Source organism: Sminthopsis crassicaudata, chromosome 3 (genome assembly GCF_048593235.1).
Source record: "Sminthopsis crassicaudata isolate SCR6 chromosome 3, ASM4859323v1, whole genome shotgun sequence".
Taxonomy (NCBI): Eukaryota; Metazoa; Chordata; class Mammalia; order Dasyuromorphia; family Dasyuridae; genus Sminthopsis; species Sminthopsis crassicaudata.
Window position 1 is genome coordinate 24,730,208 of NC_133619.1, and position 26,666 is coordinate 24,756,873.

General features: G+C 35.0%; 1 protein-coding gene across 1 annotated transcript in view; it reads right to left on the reverse strand.

Annotated features, from left to right (window-relative positions):
• Nucleotides 1-26,666, reverse strand: part of ZBBX (zinc finger B-box domain containing) — a 112,230-nt gene that overhangs the window by 79,635 nt on the left and 5,929 nt on the right. Inside the window, exons 2-7 of the mRNA XM_074298133.1 lie at nt 23,251-23,384; nt 18,217-18,330; nt 14,062-14,155; nt 10,307-10,355; nt 8,165-8,274; nt 470-565 (exon numbers count right to left, since the gene is read on the reverse strand). Coding sequence (XP_074154234.1) covers nt 470-565; nt 8,165-8,274; nt 10,307-10,355; nt 14,062-14,155; nt 18,217-18,330; nt 23,251-23,318 — 531 coding nt within the window. The 5' untranslated portion in view covers nt 23,319-23,384. The remainder of the gene's footprint in view (nt 1-469; nt 566-8,164; nt 8,275-10,306; nt 10,356-14,061; nt 14,156-18,216; nt 18,331-23,250; nt 23,385-26,666) is intronic.

Consider the following 26,666-nt stretch of genomic DNA (forward strand, 5'->3'; position numbering starts at 1 on the left):
CAAAAACCATCAATATTAAAACTATCTATATTCATTTGTATCCTCTAGAGGTATCCTCTAAGAGTGCCTTAGCCTCACTGCTCTGAATATCAACTATCACTCTGTGAGACATCAGAAGTAGGTTAAGTATCCAATCATTGGACAAAGCCTAGAATTGTTATTGTTATTTTGATGAAATCCTTTTCTTGATGTTTTGTTCTCTTCTCTTCAAGACAGATGGAAAAATAAAAGTTCAGTTTTTGCCCATTTTTACCTGAAATTTCCAATCACTCCATCAAAATACAAAACGTTTCTTAAAACAAAAATTAAGTGAAAAGTAGTATTCAGTGTCAAAAGAGACAAGAAGATACATGCAGGTTATCTGTGGGAGTTTTAGGAATTAATGAAAATAATCCTGTCTTTTAAATAATCAGAAACATGCCTTCAAATTTTTCACAAAACACATAAAAAGCATTTCAGAAATTCCAACCTGTAAAAGAGTAGTTCTGTGGCGCTTTAATGCCCCCTTCTGATGGATTCTAGCAAAGCAGGCTGAACAATAATCTTCTCCACATTCAAGACAAACCTCAGGGGAAAAAAAACAAAAGTTCTTTTTAATGACATGATCCCTTGTGAAATTTCACATCACCATTTCATTTTCTTATTATTATTTCCCCAATTTACCAAGTTGAGATTCATGATAGAATGCCTAATAGGAAGTAGGAAAACAATTCATTTAAGGTTTTTCTTTCTTTATTAAAAACCTGCCTCAAGCTCTAGCTGCCAACATTGCACAAATAATGTCAAGGCTGCAACGCAGAAGGGTTACTTACACTTATAAAGTCACTGTGAAACTCGCGAGCAATGGGTGGTCTTTGCTCAGGAGCAGGGTAAAGTACACAGCACACGGAGTCCATGGAAATGCAGTGTTTGGACAAAAGGGCCTCAAGGAACTTTAATGGGATCTCTTTGAGCTTAAGCTGCTATTTTCTGTAGTGTTTTTACTCTGGGTTTCCATACCACAGCTTTTTCCCAATCTTATTTGATTATTTGGTCATTTATTAAATACCTAACATGTAAAAACATTGTGTTTAACTTTTTACATTTACCAGTTGATGCTCAAAGTAACACCAAAGAATCTTCTATATGATTTTAAAATGTAAGGATGAAATTCATCTTAATTAAAGAGATTCCCAAGTCACAAGAGAACAAAGTAAACATGGATAAAGAGTTTTATTCAAAATATGTTCAATGCTTAAAATCCATCTGGGCAAAGAATGTATAAGATATTTTGCTGCTGCCACCACCATCAAAACCAAGAACATGATATGGACTCACTGTCATCCACACCTGATCTGCCCCAAGGAGGAGGTTGGGAGGACTTAGACAGGAAACCTAATTGTGATATGTGCTTTGTCTACTACCTGACTCCACTGTGAGGTTTCTTCCATCACCCTTCTCCCCTGCCAAAAAGAGTAGTCACCCTAACCAAGAGATAGGTGATTGAGAACTGAGTACTGGTTCAGGTTAGTATTTTTTGCAGTATCTGAAAGGTTTTACTATGAAAAAAAAAGTGGCTCACACACTAAACTGTCTGAAAACAATCCATAAGATCACAGATTTAGAGCTAAAAGGAAGCTTCTAAAGGCCTTCTGGTCCAATCCTCTCATTTTTTTTTCTGAGGAAGCTGTGCCCCAGATAGAAAGGTGTATGAGTATCAAGTAGCAGAGCTCAGATTTGATCCAAAGTTCTCCAAATTAAACAAAATGAAGTTCCCAATAGTATCCACACAATGTCAAGAGAACCAGAGAAGGGAGGTCCAACATGTTGTGTAGACTTCTGTAGAAGATTTACAGAATGGCACAGAAGGGGTGTGTGTGGGTGTGTGTGGGTGTGTGTGGGTGTGTGTATGAGTGTGTGTGTGTGTAATATTTGAGAGAAAGCATGAATGCAACTGATCTACATCATCAAAACAAATAAACAAATCCATCCAGTAAGCTGACTGGCTTGTACTATGGTGCATTTATGTAAAGATCTGAATAAGAAAACACAGAAAATTCTATGGGTCCTTCAATCTTCCCAGAATCTACACCACTCATATATGTTGTCTCACCCTATTAGAAGTTGAGCTTCTTGAAAGTAAGGCCTGTCCAGATTTTCTATTTGCAAACCCAGTGGTTAACACAGGACTTTGTGTGTTGGATGCTTCCTTGATAAAATATTTTAATTGATTCATTAAAGGAAGAATTGAGTTGTACAAGTGGAGGAAGTACTTATTTATACCCAGGAAAAGATCACAAATTTATCAAAAAAATCTTTGATGTTTTTAATTCTATTTTTCTCCTTGAAAAGAAGCCACTAGTGTCCTTTTCCCCTAGTTCTTGACAAATCTCCATATAGTTGTCAGGTATTTTACTTGAAGTTGTTCCTATTTTGTACCAGTTGCCTCAATTTTCACTTCTTTATCCCCACTTCATTACTTCAAGTCTTCATTTTTTTTTTTTTTTTTTTTTTTTGCATCTGGATGGATTATTGCAAGAACCTCCTAAAGACTCACTGGTGGCAAGTCTCTCCCGATTCCAATCAATTCTCCATATCTGCTAAGACCAGCTCATTCTTCTATGATCTGACTCCTAACCTCAATATCTGATTACAACTGTTCTCTCCAAAATAGCAATGATCGCTTACTTACTAAATCTAATGGTCTTTTCTCGAGCCTTATTGATTCCCTCATTTCCATTCTCTTCTCCAGTTTTACTTTTGCCCTTACATTTCTCTCTCTTGCTTCTACTCCTACACACCCAATCACTTCTCAGTATTCTTTGCTATTTATTTTCTTTCAGATCATATACAGAAAACATGAGTGACCCTCACTCTCTTCCCTGGGTTCTCTTCTTTTGTGACTCATAGTGTTTTACTTGGTAAACTCATTGACTTCCATGGGTTCAATCACCATCTGTATAGAAATCAGAGATGAGGAACCTTTCCCTCCAAGGGTCATTTGGATATTTATGCCATCATCCACAGCCATGCAAAATATCAATTTATAGAACTCAAGCAGTAGGAGGCTGTTGTACCTGGTGTTCAGCTCATCACCTGTGATTGCCTGAGTAAATGATTTCTCAGCAGAATAACCTCTGTGGGCTACATGTTCCTCACCCTGATATAGATGAATCCCAGGGCTATTATCCATCTTAATCTCTCTCTAGAGCTACAGTAGTAAATCACCAACTGTCTTTTGCACATCTTAATTGGATGTAAGAATCTCAAATTCATCATGTCCAAAAAGAATTATTTTCCCCAAAAATTCCAGTCCTCTTCCTATCTTCCCTTTTATCTGTCACAGACAGCACTATTCTTCCAATTACCTAACTTTATATCTCCCTTGTGATTCCTTACTCTTACTCATTCTACATGTCTAGCCCATTGGTAAATCTTCTCATTCCTATCTTCACAACACCTCTCAATACTACTTCTCACTACTAACATCCTCACCACACAAATCCAGGCACTCACCACCTCTCTTCTGGACTACAACAGCTTTCTAATTGGTCTTTGTGCCTCAGATTTCTTGTCACTCCAATCCACATGGCATCTATTCTAAAACCAAAGTGATTTTCCTAAAATATTAATCTGATCATGTCAGTCTCTTATATGCATTCCAGTGGCTATTAATTCTAGCATCAAAAATAAATTGTTCATTTCTAGCATTTAAAAACATTTTAATTTTTCTTATTTGTGTCTTACATTTTAAAGATAAGTCCCAGACAATCCAGGTTAATATTCTACTCCACAATGTCCTGTAGAATCTAAAATTTGTCTAGCTTGCTCCAAAGGTCCTCCTTCTCAGCTTCCTTTTCTTTCCCTTCCTTTTATTCCCTCATTCCCCACTTACTTGAAGACAAGGACTTTTATTCCTTCAGATAATATCCTCAAAAACTCAGTACAGTATGGCAAGCATATAGGAAACTCATATTAAATATTTATTATTGACTTGACATTTTTATTTTAATACCCAATAAGCTTATTTTTGTCTATGAATGTAATAGAACTTAATGCATCAAGTCAAAAGGAATTTCTTAAAAACAAGCTCTTTATCACTAACCAATTATTATTATGAAAGTCTTCAAATGATCCATTCACCAGAACTCCAAGAACACTCATACATACTTCACAAATGATTCATTTACTTATTTCATCAAGACTTTTTGTCTCATTTTGATTTTATAATGATTTGTTACTGATTATTTTATTTTTCGCTGAGGATATTTTTGATCTTTTGACCTGTACTTTTTTTATGTAGTTATACAAATCACCTTTCTCAGGCACCAGTTCAGATCAAAGAAATTATTAAAAAAAAAAATCAACCACTGCACAAAAGCAGATCTGATGGGTAATTAACTTCCCCGCAAACATTTTAAATGCTTTAATAAGGTCTCAACAGCTCACTTTCAGATCTTATCTTTCACCTTGCCCTCTTTTTAGTCTGCTACACCAACCAGTGGTTCCCCTGAACATATCTCATAAAAGATATTCATATTTGAAAAAAAGAAAAACACTTCTTCTAGGGAGAATGTCTTTCCACTATTCAATTCTCTCTGGAAACTATGCCCTTCCAATGCTGGCCAAGTGTTATGAAATATCTCACAAACATATTGATGGACTGACTTTTTCCATAATAATAATAATAGTATCAATTCAATGCTCTAAGATTTAAAAGGCATTTTACATCCAATTCTTTTCATTATTATTTTACACATATGGATAAGAAGCTAAGAAAAGATAAGTAGCTTTCCAGTGAAGGTAAGTTTTTAATGGGATTTTTTCCTTAACGATTTTAATGTATCATAATATCATTGTTGGGTTGCCAAGACAAAATAATTCTTGACCTGATGGCCAAAACTGCTGTTAGAGAGCCCCTTTGTTTATTAAAAAATTCAATGTTGATGATTATTAAATTTTAATAAGCATTTTTCAAATCATCTTTGAATTTTTTTCTCCTTCCTCTTTAAACACAAGCGAGTCAAGGACGGCTAGCATCTCTTCCCTCATTATGTCTTTCATAGATAATCTCTCCTGCCCATGTGCACTATCACTACTCAGCTTTAGAACATAAGTACTTCATTTTCTAAATGCAACAACCTCTAAAATGGTCTCCCTGTTTTCATCTCTTCTGACTCTAAATGACCCAGGCAAAGTGAAAATCATTTTAACATAATATTTCCATCTTAGTATTCTCTCCTCAAAAAAGTTACACTTGTTACAAACACAAAGTCCAACTCTCACTGAGTCTGCATTTCAAACCCTCCATGATCTGGGCTTATTATATTTTCTAGTTATATGACCTACTACCTCTAAAAATAGATTCAATGAAACTACATGTTCTATTCACTGACAACCAAATATATATTTTTCTATAATGTATGTGTTGTCTTTCTTTCCCTTATTAAATAATCACCAAATATGTATCATTCCCTAGGAGCTAGCCACTGTTTTTCCCCCTCCATTCTCTCTGCCATGTTCTCTCATGTTCAACTAATCTGCCTATCCATATTTAACTAATCCTTCTAATATTAATTGATTAATTTATGGCTCCTTCTGCTTCAGTTTCCCTTAATCAATGCAGTTCACAATACCCTCTTCCTATATTTAAATTACTATAGCCCTTTGTATCATTCATCTGTCATTAAATCATAGCTTTGTATCATTCCTTTTCAGATGTGGTTATCTTTTTTGTCAAATAGACTATAAGCTCACTGGGGGCAGGGACCATTTCTTACTATTATTTTTACCCAATTCCACATAAAAGTAGGAAAACACTTCTGTGAACATCATAGGCAATCAATAAATATTATATTTGAAGAGAACTATATAATTTACTGGAACCAGATCAATAAAGCACTTTTTCTATTGACTGTCTCCATGCATAAGGAAATAAAGCTTTTTGAATCTGTATGAGGAAAAGAACTAGTTCCCACACAAGCTACTTGACAATAACAGTAATGTTTTAAGGTTTTTTTTAATAAGTTAATAAAATGGTAAGTTTTTTTTAAATAAGTTAAAATAAAGTACCACAATATTTCTGCCCTCTTTGTTAATGCTTTATGGGGCATAAAGGAGTTGTCTACCATAGAATTAAGAAAGCAACTGGATACTGGATGGCCAAATATTGTCTCACTGTCAGAGACTTCTAAAAATAAGCGAGTCACTCCTGAAAGCAACTGAGGTAGGAATCAACTTTGAGGAATATGACTTGACAGTGGAGAAGTTTGGGAATTCAAGAAAAGTGGAGAGTTGTGTTCTGGTGAGGAACAAACCCACAGAGTCCAGTTTGATGAACTGCTTAGAAAAGACCCTGCTCCCAAAGGGGAATGTGAGCATGAGAAGAAAAAAGCCACCAGAGCCCTGTACAACTGGAGGGACCTTTGGCCGGAGGTTGTCTCCAAATGTGTGCCTCCACACTATGTTCTCTAACTTTCTCCTCCTTCTGCCTACTGCCTCTACACTTTCTGGGTTTTACCACCATGCCTCAGTTGCCTTCTCCCTCCAGCACTATGGTCCCCTTTCCCGCTGATTCCTTTCTCTTAATTTTGAAGAACCATAAATTTGAGGAACTATCCTTCATATTCTGTTCTTCATCACCATGGATCCATTTATAGCTTCCCTTGCCCCCTTTCCTTCCATCTTGGTCCCTACAAGTTTTTTTTAGTCTCCTTTTATGTTGTATCTTCCTTCATTAAAATATAAGCTCTTTGAAGCTTCCAGACTGATTTTTTCCCTAAGTAAAAGAGGCCATCCTTTGTCTTATTTTTATGTAATCGTAATGGGCATTGCCTAAAACAAACTGTGAATGGGCTTAGCTTAAAAAGCTCAAGGTCTCTCACTGCATCTAGAGCCATCTGAACTTGTCTTGATCTCCATCTTGCCATTGTATCCAGAGATGGATCTTAAGGACAGAGTAAGACTGATAACTTTGCACAGCCCTCCCTCACTTAAATTCCATTCAACTGCATATCATGCCATCATCTTACTGGTGCCATGGTCCTATTCAAGAATAAAGGACAAACAAAAAGTTTTTTTGAAGACAGGGAATGTCTTTCTTTTTGCTTCTCTATTTGAAATCTTATTGCTTATCACAGTGTCTGACCCATAAAAAACACGTAATGTTTGTTGACATAAAATGATTTGATTTTTGCTATGGGAATTTTATGCAGTAGAGAGAAAATGCACCCCAGGTTTATGGAAGGGAAACATTTTTATTCTCTATTCCTACTATAATATAATAAATGCTTTTTATTTGATCTAATCATATTTCCTTACTGACTGTTAGGACATTAAGTGCTGCAGTGGATAGAACTCCAGGTCTGGAATCAAGAAGATTTGACATCAAATATGGCCTTAGATACTTAACTAGCTGCATAACCATGAATAATTCACTTAACCCTATTTGCCTTAGTTTCCTCAGCTGTAAAATAAGCTTGAGAAGAAAATGCCAAACTGGTAAAATATCTTTACCAAGAAAATCACAAATGGGGTCATGAAGAGTGAGACCCAAGTGAAACAACTAAAATGAAATGAGCTGACCATTAAAATAAAGCTCACCAGTGGGCATTTTTGAATATGAGTTGTAGAAATACAAGACCACAAAAGATCCTTTGAACCTATGGGAGTAGTTGCCCTCTTAGATCCACTCTACAAACTCATCAATGCAACCAAGTTTGAGAGGTTAATATAGAAAGGAGACTACATAATTGTAATATTGCATATCCAGCAGCATATTTAGCTGTAAGGCAGGAGAATCAATGATGGCTATGGGGGTCAAAGGACCTGGGGTTCAAATCTCAGCTTTGCCATTTGCTACATGTGTATTTTCAGGCACATCATTGAATCTCTCAGTTAGAGTTTTATCACGTGAAAAACTGGAAGAAAAGGAAAAAGGTTCATTAAATGAATCTTAAATGCCATATATTGAATGGAAATAGAAATATTTTGAAGTTCCAGCAACAAAATTTGAGATCGACTCATTAAGAGTAATGTGCATTTCTTAAAGAACATATATCACACTATTTGAGCAAGAAGCATTTTAACTAATTTCAAGTATGTATCACTTTTGAAATGAACACTTCTACAACATGTGCTTTACCATCCTAAATTCAAAGAGAGAATCCTGATGAAAGGTACTTACTAATAATGCAAATTTGTTCTCACACTGTCCACAAACTTTCCCCTTTCCTTTTATTTTCTCCTGGGTATAAACATTTGTTGCTTTATAGTTAAGTGATTGTTTTACTGTTTCTAAAAGAAAGAAAATTTTAATTAGTTAAATAATTGTAAATGAGATTTTTTTTTCACTTTTTGATGAAGTCCATTAGTTGGTATTTTCCTAATTCTGTAACAACTATTATTTTTAACTCCAGTTCATACAGTATTATTATGGTTAATCTTGTCTCCACCTACCAACGACAAGAATCTGTATATATTTATGTACCCAAACTAAACATTCTCTCAACAGATTCAAAGGATCAAATAAGTCTATACTGAGAGCAAAAATGTACTGAATCACAGATTCTTTTTCACTTTGGACATTTCATCAAAATCACCTCTATGCTAAACTATCCTGTAATTTTACAGGTTTAGTTTCTAAAATAACTCAGCTATTCTAAATCAAAATAAAATGTTCAACTGTGGAAAGATAATATGTGCATGTGCATAAATATACATGTATACAATAAAATAACTGATAGAAATGAGAAATCTCTTTTAGAGGCAAGCTATAGCTTTGCCTCAATTGTCTTCAAAGAATGATTGTTAACACATATATACACACATATGCAGAATTTAGAAAAAAATGAAATCAAAACTGACTAGGTTTTCCAATGAGTTTCCATAAACTCATAAATATATTTTTGGTTTTCAACATTGTAAAAAAGGTGATTTATTCGTCTCCTTTAAGTTTCCATAATTAGAGAAAATATTACATGTTTAAGTTTCTTAAATTAGCTTTCAACTGTCAAAGATTTTTAAATCAATCTCAAAAATTTTGATATGAAAAAAATCTTACTTTTATAAAGAAAGTCATAATAACAATACATTCACCATTAAGCAGATTCTAATCTTATATATTACAAAATACTCAAAAGTAAACTGAAGGAACTCAAATTTCAAATGTGTTATTTTTTTAAACAATTCTGACCATTTTAAGATTGATTTTGGAATTACAAGTCTCATTAAAAGCCAGTTGCAGCAACATGTAAGAGAATGTTAGGTTGTGACCTTGTCAATGCAAGTTCTGAACAGCCATGTGATTTTGTGCCTACCACTTAACTAATATGATCCTTTTTTATCTGTAAAATGGAACAATAATATATGTTTTCTTCCATTCTACCCACAATCCCTCACTGCGGTCATAGATTTAAAATCTCTGGATGTTCCCTTCAAGTAACAGAAAAAACTTTTCATGAAAGTGGAATGTATTTCCATGATCTAAAGGCCAATTTAGATGAGTTTCAAAAGCTCATCATCAAAAGGTGATTCCTTTACCCACAGCAATTAAGAAAACCATTCCTTAATTCAAGGATAGGAGGATTATGAAAGGACATCTACATGCACTACCTATTTTACTGGACTAAAGGATTACAAAATAGTGACAATAATGAACATTTTTATCACACAGGAATGTTTACAATATACTTTATTCACAGCAAGCCTGTGGAATATGTAGTTTGACTATTATTATCCCCATTTTAAAGATGAGGAAATTTGAGTTTCAGAAAATATTGACTTGTCTTGCCACCTCTCAATGAAGCATATGGCCTCTCTGTGGGTTCATAGAACACAGCATTAACTTCTGGATAGCTGAAAATCAAGGAGTATGTGGGATGTGGAGTGAGTAGATGGGTGGCTAGATGGCCCTGGATGTGGGTATGGGTGGGTGTGAATGTGTAAATGTATATGGGAGACTGGGAAAGATTGAGGTAATGATTACATCCACATAGGGATACTTATTGTGGTAAATCTCTTCATGATGAAAATCATCTACTAATTTAGAATTTTTAATCTCAGAATGGTGCCTTGAATTGCTGAGAAGTTCCCAAAGTGACTTGACTTTGGTCTCCCCACCAAAAGGTGGCCAAAGGAATCACTACAATCAACACTTGTGATTAGCCACTAAAACACATTTCTTCTTCAGAAATATAAATATTTTAAGATGTTATTATTGTTCCTAATTAAGGACATTATTAAGGAGCATTAGGAAATCATATATAGAAATTAAAAAGTAAATATTTTGTACTTTTTTTAGTTCAAATAAAGTGAAATTATTATTTACCTGGAACCTGATCCTTCAGGATTTTTAATTTGACTTTTCCTGGAGATAGCTGTATGAATGAAACATGTGCTATTAGCATATTATCAAAGAAACATAGGGCTTATTAAAAAAAAAAAAAAAAACTAACTTAACAAGTATTAAAACTATTCGACATTTTGGAATTTTTTTGAATAGAAATTTTTTCATGTTGAAACAATAATATAAAAATAAATGTTATACAATTAAACAATTTTCATTAAAAAGAAAAGATACATTAAAAAACAAATTTTGAAAAGAATGTTAAGAATCATTATTAAGAATTCTAAAGATAAAAGAGAAAATCTCTTCTATTAAAATTTTCTTTTAGTAAATATTCAAATGTTATGTAATAACTTCTATGTACACTATTTTCTAATCTAATGCTAGCTGATTTCCATGCTACCATAACTCAAGAATCAATCACTAAATCTGGATTCTGGTCCCATTTGTACCATTAAGTGTGTGATATTAAGCAAGTCATGTTTCCTCAGGTTCCTCATCTGTAAAATATTTTTATTAGATGATCTCAAAGAACTGTTCCAGTTCTAAAAGTCCATAATTCTGATTTTGCTTTTTCTGAAATGAGTTATTCTAAATATTGTCTGTGTCTCTCTGTTTCCATCTCTGTCTCTGTCTCTGTCTCTTGTCTCTATCTGTGTCTCTCTGTTTTTAGAGACATATATACATGTATATGTAATGTATGTATGTATATGTTTGTACATATAGGCTCCTAACTATTATTCAAATGACAAGTTTCCAGTTAGACCATGATTTATAGTTATTCCACCTATAACTAAGAAAGATGTATGTGTGAGTATATATATATATATATATATATATATATATATATATATATATACATATATACACATGTATAAATGTGTGGATATAAATACATACATATGTAAAACTATAGAAATCAGTCTTCATCAATTTAATGTCTATCATATCTAAGTACAATAAACTTTTACATTTCCTAACACACTTTTTTGGAATCTCAAAAGTCTTTCCAAGGTTTAGCTATTGCAACTTTCCAAATTCTTCATTTTGCTTGACAAAAAGATTTAAGGCTAAGCAAAATTTAAAAAAAAGGAATATTAAAATGAACTTAAAGAGTTTGTTAGATGAAAAGAGCCCAAGACCTTAATGAATAAGAGAATTGCATAATCTCGCTGAATTGAACTGTCTGTACAAGGAGTCATCTTATTTAAATTCATTTCTGAAGAATACACAAAAGAACACGAGATAATCTGCTAACAAACTTATTTCTTGTCTAATGATCAATTTGCAGTTTGCATACTAAGTTGCTTAATTTGTACTTGTAAATATAAAAATAACAGATGCCTGTGGTTCTACATATTTATCAACTTTGGTCTCTTCTGCTGCAAATATATCCCTAATTTTTCTCAATGATGTCAGCAATTTTGCTTTAGAAATGAAATTCAGTGTTCATCCTTCCCAAAGTGATGGCTTCTGAGATTTTATGAAGTCATTTCAAGACCCCAGGAGAAGCCTACCCATCCAGTTAACAAAGAAGCCCAAGAGACAGTGAAAAACTCTTGAGTCAGCCTGTCAGAGAAAGACTAGCAGTAATGGCCCCAAATGCCTTTGCTGTTGGCAGAGGGTATGAATATAAACTAACTGCCAATTTCCCAATAGACTTCTCTTTCCCCACTAGCATCACTCAGAGCAAGCCCCCAGGTCCAAGCTCCTAAATCCCTTCCCCCAATGCCTAGTGTCCTGCTGGACACAGGTAATAACCCTATAAAAACCTGCCAAACTGTTTGAGAAGTGGAAGTGGAAAGAGAGGTTGTTCCATTCCCTCCGAGGCAATAGCAGAATTATAATCAGCATCAATTCCACCTGGGATCTCAGAGGACTTGACCTGTTTCACCATTATCCCCGTCTGCCCTTCTTATTGTAAGTATGGCCCCTCCATGACACTGGCTGCTTTCCTGTCTCAATATGGCTTCAATGTCTCCTGCTATCCTGAACTTTACTAGCCATGCATTAAAACAACCCATCGCACAAAAGCAAAAAGTCATAAAAAAAAAAAAAAACAGTCCTGCAAATCACATTTTGATTTAAAACCTACTACTGGTGATATAAATTCTTAATTATTTCATCTCACAATAGATAGACACATCTAAGTGGGGTGTAGTTGAATCATTTGCTTTGGACATCTTACTGCTGGGTCAGAACATTTGAACAAACTGAGTAAAGCAATAAAATATATTGTTTTTACAATTGCACAGTTCATTATTTGCTTCATAAATGAATAATCAAGAGTTTCTTCAAACTACAAAAGAAGAGAAAACAACTTAAAATGAAGATTTTGACTGCTTTTCTTCAAGAAATCCACAGGAACGTTACTTTGATCTTCAGCCTAATCTCTATTTCTACATCAGTGTTTTCTTTGAATAGATATAGTCAGCAAGTGCCACTAGTATTCACCTGCCTGGCCATAATTCTTGCCAGAACACATTCCCACTAGAAATGCTGACCCAGCCCCACTACAGCACAATCAGAGGCACAATTGCAAGGGCCTCTCGCAGGCACACTGCAACAAGAATTTATTGTGGCTCATCATGTCTGATTCTCCATGACCCCACTGGGGTTTTCTTGGCAAAGACCCTAGAGTGGTTTGCCTTTTCCTTCTCCAGTTCACTTTGTAAATGAGCAAACTTTTTTGCCCAAAGTCACACAGAGACTAACTGTCTGAGAGCACATTTGAAATCAGCTCGTCCTGACTCCAGGCTCACTACCCAACTGCCCTCCAACAAGAATCCTGGGTTTAATTAAACTTCAAACTGGTCTTAATCAAACTATTGTGCTAGGAATATAAATCTATTTGATAAAGAGCCAAAGGTAGCCCCCCACTGTCAAGGAGCTCACAATCTAATGGCTTCTATAACTCATCTCCCAACCTCCTTCTTTCTGTAGTTGAATGACACCTTGTGACACAAGTTACTAATAAGTGAAAATCTCTTTCACTCTCATACTTCCCATCTCTTCCCTGCTTTTCCCAGTGCTCACTTATCCAGTTCAGCTTTTTATATCCCAGATCTTCCAGATTTACAAGTTCTTTCTACTATATGAGTGAATGAAACATTGTCCTAATATGAGTAAACTTCCCAAAAATAAGAGTTATCCAAAAGCTGGAAGAAGCTGCGGCCTGAAGGAATAGTAAGCTGCTAAGAGATAAAGAGAAAGAGAGGAGGAGAATCTTGAATTTGCTTAAACTTAGTTGTGAAAAGATCAATAAATTAAAAAATAACATTAATAGTGAGTGAAAGAGACAGATATTTCTTTTATTTTTTTCATATACAAAAGAAACATACTGTTCCAATAGAATGTATACTCATGTAGAAAATTAAACCTGAAGAGAAGGTTAAAAATGTTTAACATTTGTCATACTAACAGCAAAAGCATTGCCCTTTATATATAACATCTAATAAAGCATGATTTCACTTGCTTTACTCCTGTGCTGAACCTTCCCCAGACTAAATGAAATGAAAAATCATCAACTCTTAGCTGACAGATTTAAGTCCTATTTAAAGAAGAAAGGTGTTTGTTGAGATAAAAGGAGGGGCAATTGAAATCTAACAATGTACAACACTATACTCTTATTTGAAAAACATTCATTTCTCAACTCTGTGAATGAATACAAGCTGCCAGAACAGTCGCAAATTGTGTTGCTTAGGAAACTGCCTGAAAATCAAATGAAATATTCTTACCTTAACAACATTTTCTTTATTTTGTGACATCATTTGTGATTGATTACCCAATTTGCCCACCTGTCCAGATTTCCAGTGATAGCCACTTGACCTTCTGTATACACAAGAAACAACAATATAATTACTATATATGTATACATTTCTCTTGCTAATGAAAACAAATATATTTTCTCATTTCTAGGAAATGGAAATCGAGTTTGACGCATGGAATTGACTTATAAAATTCAAATGACTAATGATATATCTCTAAAGTAATTATACCCTCCATAACTCTGAAAACATAATCCCTTCAATAATGGTTGTCTTAAAGTATAAACAGCAAGCAAAATAAAGGTAAGGATTTCAATTGTGGAACATTTTACCACCCCAAGAACACTGTGTCTTAGAGAAAACCCTGAGTGAGGATCATCATTCAGTTTCCCAAATTTACTGATTAGGATCCAACATTATAAATATTCTGGGAAGCAAATACTTCCTCTAAAAAAAAATGCAACATTTCAGCACTAAAAAGCAAAACAAGTTTTCAGGAAGGCATAATGATATCAATTTTTAGGAACATCTGAAAAATTTTCCAAGCAGAGAATGTATCAATCTATTCTCCTGAGGATGAATTGTAAAATCTTTTGATCCAAACCAATGAAGAGCAAAAGCTTTCAACTGAATATTCAGAGGTGCCTAAAGTAACTGTGAATACTACAGAAGGCTTCTCATTCAATTAAATAAATCTTTATTAAATAGCCCTTTTTGTGAAGGAGATGGGGAATCAATCAAGTTTGGATTGGTCTTAACCCATATGGGTTACTCTGATAATTATATTGCAAAATAATACCTAATGATACCATTAAATAGATTACAAAAAAGTTTCTTGGGGGAGGTAGCATTTGAATTGGGTTTCAAAGGTCAGAAAGACATTTAACAAGCAGAGAAGCAAGGGCCAGATCTTTTACAGTCTGGAGATCAGGAACTGTTTTTTAATTAATATTTTCATAATTGCATTTGAAGATCATTTGAAGACAAAATACTACGTATTTTAGGTTCATGCATTTAAAAACATTATTCTGATGGCAGTGTGATGAAGCCAACTGGCAAAGGAGGTCTATGATATAAAAGAAATAAATAAAAATAAGGATACCTCTTCTAGAGAGGTAAATAAGGGGAACAAAATCATAGACACAAGATTTTGACAGAGAGTAGTCCAAGTGGCTGAATTATAGATAAGAAGGAAATAAATTCACTATATAAAAATAGGCGTAGTCATCCAAGAACAAGGTGGTTTGAAGTTAGCTCTTCAAATCAAAACCACTGAAGTTTTGGGAGCAGAGACATGATATGAACAGATTTAAGCAAGTAAATTATTATCCATTTGGTATGAAGGACAGATTGAAGGGGTAGGAGAATGGAGCTAAAAAGACTTGTTAGGAAGCCACTGCCAATAATCTAGAAAGAGTTATTTTTAAATCTGATTTTTCTTGTCCATCAAGATAACTGTATAAATATGTATACATATGTTGCATCTAACATATACTTTAACATATTTAACATGTATTGGTCTACCTGCCATCTAGGGGAGGATAGGAGGAAAGAGGGGAAGAGTTAAACAGGTTTTGCAAGGGTCAATGCTGAAAAATTATCCATGTATATGTCTTGTAAATAAAAAGCTATAATAAAAAAATTTAAAAATTAAATTAAATTAAAAGTGGGCCTACTTCAGTTAAAATAATAATAATAATCTAGAAAGAATAATGAAGTCTCTACTAAAGAAGTGCCAACAAGAACAGAGACAGAATGGACAGAATTTTGAGATGGATAAACTACAAAATGCAGGAAAATGGAAGAAGAATTGTTAAAGATAATTAACTTTCCACTTAGAGAAGGACTAAATCCTAGGGAGGAGTTGTTTTAGAGACAAAAGAAAACACATTTTTGAAGTAACTACTATATGTCAAGAACTATGCTGTCTCATTTGATCCTCACAATGATCCTACCCATTTCACAGATGAGAAACTTAAGTCAACAGCAATCAAGTGACTTGTCCAAGGTCATTGAGTTTGTAAGTATCTAAAGATGGATTTGACTTCAGGTCCTCTTCAGAGTCTGGCAGCCGAAAAGAGAAAATGAGGACATCCAAAACTGATCCAGAAAAATCAGCAGCCCAGGAGCAATCAGTGACAGTAAAATAAGAAGATAAGACTAAACTATGGTAGAAAAGGAACAGTTTGGAGGCTTTGGGAGCAGTTAAGTGGATTGTTGGGCTTGGAGTCAGGACACCCATCATTCTGAGGTCAAACATGACCTCAGACACTTACTAGCTATATGATCTGGATAAGTACATTAATCCTATCTGCCTCAGTTTTCTCATCTGCAAAATGACCTGGAAAAGGAAATGGCAAACCACTGCATTATCTCTGCCAATGAAACCCCAAACAGAGTGATGAAGATTTGAACATAATTGAAACAACTAAACAACATCATCTTAACTTTAGACCTAAGGCATTATTCATTGCACTACTTAACAGTCCACATGATGAATTTGGTTTAGTCATCATGAAATTAAGAGTCAGTGTGCAACATTCAGCTGTCCCATAGGCATTTGGTGACAACAGTTCAAAGCTCAAAAGACAGCTGGTGGGAGTTATCTGTGTGGAAGTGATAACGTAATGAGATAATTAAAAGAAATGGTGAACAAAGAGAAAAGGGCCAAGAGCAGGACCCTCTTGGATCAAAGACTTATCCTGAAATTTGAAAACTATAAATAGAAAAAAGCCAATGTAGAATGTAAAAAGCCAAAGTGAATGTAGAGTATGGAGTCCGTGAAACTAACGGAGAAGGGAGGATACAGAAGAGGAAGATGTTTCTAAGAGATAAGTATGCCATTTTGTAATAAACCACTGGTTCTGGACATGAAGGATGCCACTGGTGACCTTATGAGAGTATTTTCAGTAAAGTAGTGAGGAAAAAAAACATCTGCACCCATTGCAGACAAAGTAGGAGATGCTATTAGCTCATTACTTGGAGGGATTATTTAATCTGGTGTTTTGCGTCCCCAGTGCCTTGGACATAAAAGGCACCTCATAAATATCTGTTGTTTACTTAATAGAGTTATAAGTCTCTCTATAAATTTTTGCAGAGGTTCTGTAGAAAGAATAATGGTAGAGATAGGCTGATGGCTGAACCATGTAGAAGGATGAAGATGAGGTCCTTTGAGGATGAACAGACTTTTAGTTATATATTTTTTTTATTTTATTTTATTTTTCCTGAGGCTGGGGTTAAGTGACTTGCCCAGGGTCACACATCTAGGAAGTGTTAAGTGTCTGAAATCAGATTTGAACTCAGGTCCTCCTGAATTCAAGGCTGGTGCTCTATCCACTGCGCCACCTAACTGCCCCTGTCTTTTAGTTATATTTAAAGTTGAACCTGAGTGAGAGGTAGACTGATTGCTTGAGCAAGGCCATGACCCAGGCAGATGGAAGATTTCTCTGGGAATGGTAGGAGGACTGAGCCATCTATTCAATTATTCTCATTTTAAGTGAACTGGTATGGTCAAAAATTTACCCCTCTCCAATTCAAGTGCTACTACCACCAGGTACTAGACCTTAGACTCAAGTACATGCTGACCTAACCTCCCACTGGAGGTAACCAGGGTTCTTACTCTTCCTTCACTTATCCTTTATGCCATTACACTCCCCCTGTTAGTGGAGGTGGATTATAGCTGCACTGCTGGTTACCAAGGAAAGCCTTGACATCTGATCTGTGAACTCTGCCTCCAAGCCCTAATTTTCACATGGACTCTCCACATGCCATAAAACTAAATACCCTTTCTGTTCTGTCTCCTCCATTAGAATGTTGAACTCCTTGAAAACAAGGGCTGTCTTACTTTTCTGTGTTGATCCCCAGGGATTAGCACAGTGGCTAGTACCTAGAAAGGATTTTCTCTTGTTCTATTGAAAAAAAAGAGATGTCAAAGTCACTGTGAAAAAATATGATATAAAATTGATATAATACAAAGAAATAAAATCAAATCTTTATTCTTCTGCATGTTCAGGGAACAGAGCTCACCAGAGAAGTCAAAATTACTCATTTTCTTAAGGAAAACATCTTGTCAGAGTTACATTAGCATATAAATACTTATTGAGAGAATTCCAGAATTCCACCTACTCTCTTTCTTCTTTTTCTCGGCTCATGCTTGATTGTAATTGTTGAAGTTTCTTCTCCATCTCTTGGGTTTCCAGCTCTAACTGTACTTTCTCTACCTGCAATTCCCGGACATTCCTGAAGAAAAAAGGATTAAAATGAATGGAAGTGACTCATCTTGTAAACTATATGTAATTATATATGTTAATAATAGAAGAAAGATAGTGAAGTAGGACATTATTAGCTTGTATTTTAACTTTTTTTTCCCCCTTTTAACTAATTTTGCAAGGAAATTTCAAAAGACAGTGGCCCTACTTTCACTTTCCCTACCCAAAAAAAAAAAAAAAACCAAAACTTCCAAGGGTACCATTCAGTCTTCAGGACACTGCCTTTGTTAAGATTTCCTTTACATGCTGAGCTTATTTAAATGTTAAACATTCACTATTGCTACTGCTCAGCTAAAAGCAGAAATTATAAATCATTTTCTTTTACACATGAATTATATCCAGAGAATTCAAATGCACTACCAAAAGTGTGAAATAATTAAATTTAAAGCTATTTAACAGATTTAAATATCACCTATCCTCCAACAAGTTTTTATACTTGTAATGACTTTTAATCACAATTCTTGTCATCATTTCAAAAAATTCCTCAATGTAGACAATATTCACAATACAGGTAATATTTGAATTATGCCAGTAGCTGAAAGCTTAATTTAACAGTTGTTGAAAATGTTAGTAATCTCTACCTGTGTGTGTATGTGTGTGTATATATGTGTGTATAACTATATATATGTGTATATATATATATATATATATATACATATATATATATATACATATATATGTATATACATGTATGTGGGTATTTGTATGTATGTGGGTATGCATAAATCAACACAAATACATATATCTAGAAAATAACAAAATATGTCACAGTATAAACTAAAACCGGCTTACAAAACTCATAATGACTAAAAATATAAGAGCAAAAATTCTCATATTCTACTTTATGCTATTCATCTATATTTTTAAATACAGTGTTAATTTAATTTCAACACTGTGCTTAATCAAGATGTCAGTACTAAATAGGGTGAAGTAAGGAAAGTATCTTTCAGGACTTCAGAGAAATGTGATTTAAAACTTGGATCCAATGTTGCAACCTGAATGTACATCATACTAAGAAGTACTTAGTCAAGAAAACAAAAATATAAATAAAACTGCAATTAATAAATCAAAGTCCTTTTATCTTCCTTGATACTATATAATTCATCATTTGATCTCCAGACACAATTTACTGTTCATACATTCAAACAAAGCACTACATACTCAAAACAGACCTCAGATCTTATTGATGAGAAAACCCATCAAATTTATTTCAAAAGAAGCTACAAATTTTTAAAAGCCCATAAGCCTTCCCACAATCTATACTTTTTAATCTCTCTTCTCTACAAATCTATTCCTTTGTTCTATGTTTACCTATTATTCCCCATTCTCAAAACAGACGGTGAATAATTCAGCAATATGATGTACTTGAAGTGAGATCAGCCTAAATTGGGAAGATCATAGGTTGAAATTCTGACTTCACAAATTTATAAATATAAGAAAGTCATTGAACAACAGTGTCCTAATTCATTTTTTCAGTGGGAACAATAAGACCTATGACATGTTCTTCAAAAGGTTTTGGAGACAATCTATTTAACGCATGTGACTTTTTTTGGTAAATTATAAAACACCATAAATGTCTCCTATTATTTTAAGGGGTAGTTGGTGAATTTGTTATGTTAATAGATTTCTCAGAAAAACAAAGAGTATCCATTAAAGTACAGATTATCAGCTCTAACTCTTCAATGGTTAAAGTCTAATTTTAGTTCCTGCACAAAATACTGGGCAATCCTCAAACCTATTTTTTTCAGCTAAGAGTGGCAACTGCAGAGATGGATTGATATCATGGGTTATGTGTCTTACACACATTTGTGTACATATATATTTATCACATGCTGATATATGTACTTGTGACACATGTATCTAATATTAATGCCTGGGAGTACTCCACTCATATGTGTTGTTTACATCACATGAAAAGAGTTAGAGCTTCAAGATCCCTTAGAAGTCAGCTGTTGAATATAGTTGCTTGTCTAATGTAATAGAGGGACTACGTGTGTACAATGTTTGCATATATATAATGTGGGCTTATGTAGATATATATACCCGCACATAATACCTATACAGATGTAAGACATATGTACATAATATCTATACATATATAATACCTATGCACAGGTAGGGGGAGTTTTTCCATTGTTAAGATTATGATTCCAATGGCATAAGGAATAGAGATGTATGGCAAATGTGTTTGTCATGTGTACACCAATGTGACTTTTTAGTAAGTCATTTAAAGTCTCTCAGCATCTGTTTTCTTATTTGAATCAGGGCAAGGTAGATTTAAGGATCTCTCAGGTGTTTTCCAGGAGCAGCTAATTGGTTCAGTGGATAAAGCTCCAGGCCTAGAGTCAGGAAGAACGGAGTTGAAATCCAGCCTCACACACTTAACTAGCTGTGGGAACGTAGGCACTTAACCTCTGTCTTAATCCATGAGAGAAGGGCAAACTTTTGAAGTATCTTTGCTAAGAAAACTCCTTGGACTGAATGAAGAGTCAAATGAGACAGAACAACTGAACAACTTCTCTCCCAGAGGCAGAGCTGACATTAGTTTGTCAATGAAATAACAATCTCAACAACAGATTCCCCCAGCATTGGTGTCAGGAAACCATCCCTCTGTCCTCATTCAAAGAGATGTGTCCATGTCTACCCAGAAATCCCACTGTGCTTGCTGGGGCTCCTCTGGTGTGCACCAGAATGCTTTGCTTGCACTCCAGAGCCAATCTTGGAAGTAGCTGGAACCCCACTTTGGAGCTGCTCCCCCAACTCCCCCTCATCTTGGCAGTTCACAACCCCAAAGCATGACTATCTCTACCACAGGTCATCTTCAGGGATAGATGTCAGGTTCTATAGCTTATGCACTTATTGCCAGACTTGATCAATGATTGATAATATAACTGGAATGATAATTTGCAAAACACTAGCTCCAACTGTCAGATGCACACTGTGAGGTACACACACACGGGTCTCATGGGGTCAGTGAGCACAGGGAGCACAGAAGTAGTATGACACATAGCCTGTGGAGAGGAGTCCCAGGTCAACAAACTAGAGGACCAGGTGTTTTCTCCAAGTGCCACAAATTCTCCAAAAGCCTCCAAGGAAAGAATTCAACATCAGAGAGAGAACCATTACAGCTGTCAACACAAGGCAGGCAAGAAGCCCACCAAGTAACAGCCTTGAGAATGTAGAGCAAAGACCGCTAGTCCCCAGAGCTCATTCCCCAGCCCTTCTCCATGGTACTCCCTTCTCCAACAGGACTCACAGTCACACAGACACACAGGCTGGGATCCCTTGAAGAAATGTCCATGTTTCTGTTGGGTACAAACCCCTCCCAGGATTCTGTTGGAACAGCAACTGTGCCCAACCATGGGCAGAGGAGAGGGTGATATCTGAGGGCGGTTATATTCTGACTGATACAGCCCATAGATTGGGAAATTTAATGTTTGGGGGAGGTGAGTGAGGTGGAGGATTATATGTAGGGGTGGGGGATATGGATGGGTGGGGCTGTGGGTGTGATGGTAGTGTTGCTGGTGCTGCTGATAATAATACAAAGACTATGCAGAGTTGAGAAACATTTTTTTAGTACAGTAACTATTTTTCCCTAAAATGGCTTTTTAATTTATAACTCCTCCAACAGCATATTCCTCTGAATGTTTTTCCTACAGCCCTTCCTATTCCAATAACAAACTACAAAGATATAAACTGTCTAATTATCAGTCTACAGAGACCACTACGTGCCTAGATGTCTCACCAGGACTATGGATCTAGGAGGGTCTACTCCTAATCCTTCTGATCTCATTCACTCACAAACTATGTGATTTTGGGTAAGTCACTTGACCTCTACTTCCTTTAATCCATGGGACATGGAAATGGCAAACCACTCTGATGGTTCCCATACAGGATTACAGAGAGTCAGACACAAGAATGACTACTACTCCTAATTCAGGCTCTATAATAATATAAGGAATCTTGAATATGGGATATTTGGAAAGAAGACCTTTAGTAGCTTAAAATTATTTTATGGAGGTCTCCAAGGACAACAGTATATAGTCTGGATCATCACATTTAAATGGAACTTTCTACACCCAGAAAGCTTTGGAAGTATCAAACCTCAGCACAATTTACTTCCAGCTAGCTTATTCCTGATGGCTTCCCTCCAGTATAGACTCATTCAGGAGACAGTGTCCTGTATGGATGAGGTGGGTTTTGAGATGGATGAGGGTATAAGGTACCTCCAACTATTTCTTAGAAATTCATTAGATACAATAATCAAGTCCTTATCTATATTTTACATTAACAATTCCCTTAGAGGCATAGACACTAGAATTATATCCCCTTTTCACAGATGAGGAAATCAAATCAGAGATATAAAATAATTTGCCCACTATCAAACCAGTATTCAATTTCAGAACTGCAACTTGAACTTGGTTCTACTAACTATAGACTCAAGGGTCCTTCCATTGTAGCATATATCTTAGGGATCTCCCTAATTGTCTATTTCTCCCTAAAGTAATTTGTACAGTCTGAATGAGAAAGCATTACCGTGAGTCATAAAAACCATCATGGTAGCTTTGGTTCATCTGTAGCTGAGATTACTGGCTAAGCATTCTTGTCTAAATGCAACTTTCTCCTTCAATTATTTTAGTGCCCAAATACTATTCATTTTCCTTGCTAGTTTTCTCAAATATAGATGAATTAGGTATGAAACATTTATATTTATATCTTGAAATACTTGGATAGAAAGTGAAGGATGAGAAAAATGGAATTAGGGATGCATAACATTTGAGCTGCATTATACATTTAAATTTGAATGCTATATTTAAACACTTTTACAATTCTGACATCTACAAACTTTCACAATCATTTCAATTACAGTTAATGGAACACATGAACTTACTTGGCTTTGAGTTTTACAGAGTTTCCAGTTTTTCCCCATGGAAGAACTATAAAATCATTGGTGTTCATGATTTATGGTGTAATAATATCTTCTTAAAAGTATTCTGAATCGTGAAATCTTTTATGCCATATAACCTGGTCATCAAATGGAACAAATAAGTTTTAGCCAAAAAAATAAAATGCACGCCAAAATGACACAAACAATGAGAAATTAAAAAAAAAATTCATGAAACATGCTCCAACTCAAATTCTTCTATGTAATATCTGAGATTCTATATTAGTCTATACAAATTCATCATCACATAGAGGACATACCTTTAACATTAGATCACTTTAAAAGAAAAATGTCATTAGGCACACATAGAAAAAGTAATTATAGCATCTTTTCCCCCCTGAGGCAATTGGGGTTAAGTGACTTGCCCAGAGTCATACAGCTAGGAAGTATTAAGTGAGACCACATTTGAACTCAGATACTGGAGACTTCAGGGCTGGTGCTCTATCCACTGTGCAATCCAGCCGCCCCCATAGCATCCCATTTTAATACAAAACATGTAGTTAGTGGAGGAGGCAGGGAAAAGTTTGGTCAATATGTTTACATGAATGTGGCATATAATCCATGACACTGCTCATGGAGCTGGACTAAAATTATAATTTAATATTTTCAAAGCAGTCTCCTTTAGAACAATACTAAATGAAAGTCATTCAAGTACGATTTACTATCAATATTTAACCCATTTTACAGATAAGGAAACTGGAGAAGAAAGGCAGTGACTTACCTAACTGCCTAAAAATATTGAAGCCAAGATTAGAAGCCTGAATCCCCTGACCCAAAAATCAGTATTCTTTTAGAATCCATAACCTTTCAAACAGAAAACTTCAAAGATCCTTTATTGGATCAGTTTAGAGTTTCCTCCCATTGAGAGAGATTTCATTCCTTCTTTATTTTGTTTGATCCACTAGGGATTCATCATCTCATCCCTAAATCTGTCAACAAACATTTATTAAATTTCTACTATGTGCCAGGCATGATACTAAGTGGAGGGATAAACATGAGAAAAAAATCACTGCTCCAAAGGCCCTTATGTTCTATCAAGGAAGAAAGTTTAAATATTAGTTTATACAGGAAAAATCATGTGGAAATATTAAAATGTAAATGCAAAGGGCCTAGTGGGTACAAGCAGTTGGTGGGAACAAGAAGGGTTCTGGATAGAAGGCTATACAGAAGGCTATACTTTCCTATTATTTTTCTATTATTTTTCCTATTTTTTTTTATTGTTTTATTTGGTTACACGTGTACATTAATTTTAAAAAAACATACTTCTTTATAAATCATGTTGGAAGAGAAAAATCAGAAAAAAAGGGGAAAACCTCAAGAGAAAAAAAAATAAAAAAGAACATAGCATATGTTGAGTTACATTCATTCTCCATGGTTCTCTCTCTGGCGGCAGATGGCATTTTTTGTCCAAAATTTATTGGGATTGCCTTGGATCACTGAACTACTGAGAAAAAAATAAGTCTTTCAGAGTCAATCATTGCACAATTTTGCTGTTACTGTGTACACTAAATTCCTGGTTGTACTTGTTTCAGTCAGCATCAGTTTGTATAAATCTTTTCAGGCCTTTCTAAAATCAGCTTGTCCGTTGTTTATGGAACAATAATATTCCAATACTTTCATATACCACAACTTGCTTAAGCATTCCGTATTTGATGGGCATCTACTTACTTTATAATTCTTTGTCACCACAAAAAGAGTCACTACAAACATTTTTGCACATTGGGGTCCTTTTCCCTCTTTTTATGATTTTCTTGGAATAGAGACCCAGTAGTAGCACTGCTGGATCAAATTGCTCTCCAGAATGGCTGGATCATTTCACAACTTTAACAATGCATTAGTGTCCCAGTTTTGCCACATCCCCTTCAACATTTATCATTATCTTTTGTATAGTATCCTGAAGAGAGGACACCAATGAGGTGGAGGTAATGAGGGAGCCCCCTCTAAGCATGGGGCTCAGAGATCCCAGGCAATTAAATGACATCAGCCATTCTCAAGCTGTTGTTAAGCTCTTAACATGGCTTATCTGTAAAAATGGGTTGAAAAAGGACATGGCAAACCACAGCAGAGTCTTTGATAGGAAAACCCCAAAGGAGTTCACAAAGAGATCTGACCAATGTTAATTAATATTCTATCATATAACAGCACAAAAGCTTTTTTTTTTTTTTTTTCCTGTGGGAGGGGAGAGGGAGGTAATTAAGACTAGAAGATTGCATATAGGAGTCTTGCTCTCCTGAGTGTTTTTCTTACAGCCAAAAGACATATTTGTTGAGATGCTAAGACTACAGCAACTCATGTCAGACACTGTGGTAAATATCAGGGTATAAGAGGAAAGGCAAAGACTTTCTACTTTCAGTGAGTTATCTTCTAGTGGGATAGATAGCACATAAGTAATGAGGAAAAATACAAGAAATGCAAAGAGTAAATGGAAAGCAAACATCCAGAATAGAGAGATCACATTCTATCTTTTCACTATCTTAATCTCTCTCTATATATATATACCCATACACACTTAAACATATATATATATATGCATATTTATATATCTATACACTGACACACATATATAGATATGTGTTTGTTTTATATAAAGAGATATATACATATGTGAATATATGTATGTGTATAGATAGGTAGGTAGGTGGATTTCTTTTTTTTTGGCATTTGAACTGTACTTTATTTATTATTAATTTCATAATTATAACATTTTTTGTCAGTACATATGCATAGGTAATTTTTAAGGTAGATTTCTTTCCTCTGACACAGCAATTTCCCTAGCATAGACCTTCATCACTTCATAGCTGAACTATTGTCTTAACTTGCCGATTGGTCTCCCTCCCTCAAATCTCTTCCCTCCTCTATTGTCCACTAAGACATCAAATCTAGCTTTCTAAACCATAGGTCTGAACCATATGGCCTCCTCTACAATAAATTCCAATGACTCTCTCTGTTCTATCCAAGATCAAATATAAAATTCACTCTTTGGCTTTTAACCTGGTTGGTTCCTAAATCCCTACTAAGATGATAGAGTGACACTGACCTCTTACAGGTTACTCTTGATAATCATTTTTACTCCTTACCTAGAAAACCCTCCCTCCTCATATCCATCTCAAAATCCCTAGTTTCCTTCAATTCTCAGATAAGACCTTCCCCAGACCTCCTCAATTTTTGTGTATTCCCATTTTATCTCATGTTTAGATGTTATTTTCTGTGTCCTTTTCCAACTGCCCAAGTTCCTAGAGAAGAGAAACTGATTTTGTTGCTGATAGTAGTGATTGTTGGGTGGCTGGTCAGTTGACTTTATTCCCTCTCTTTGTTTTATGAATGCTTAGCACAGTGCCTAGTACATAATAAATAAATGTTAG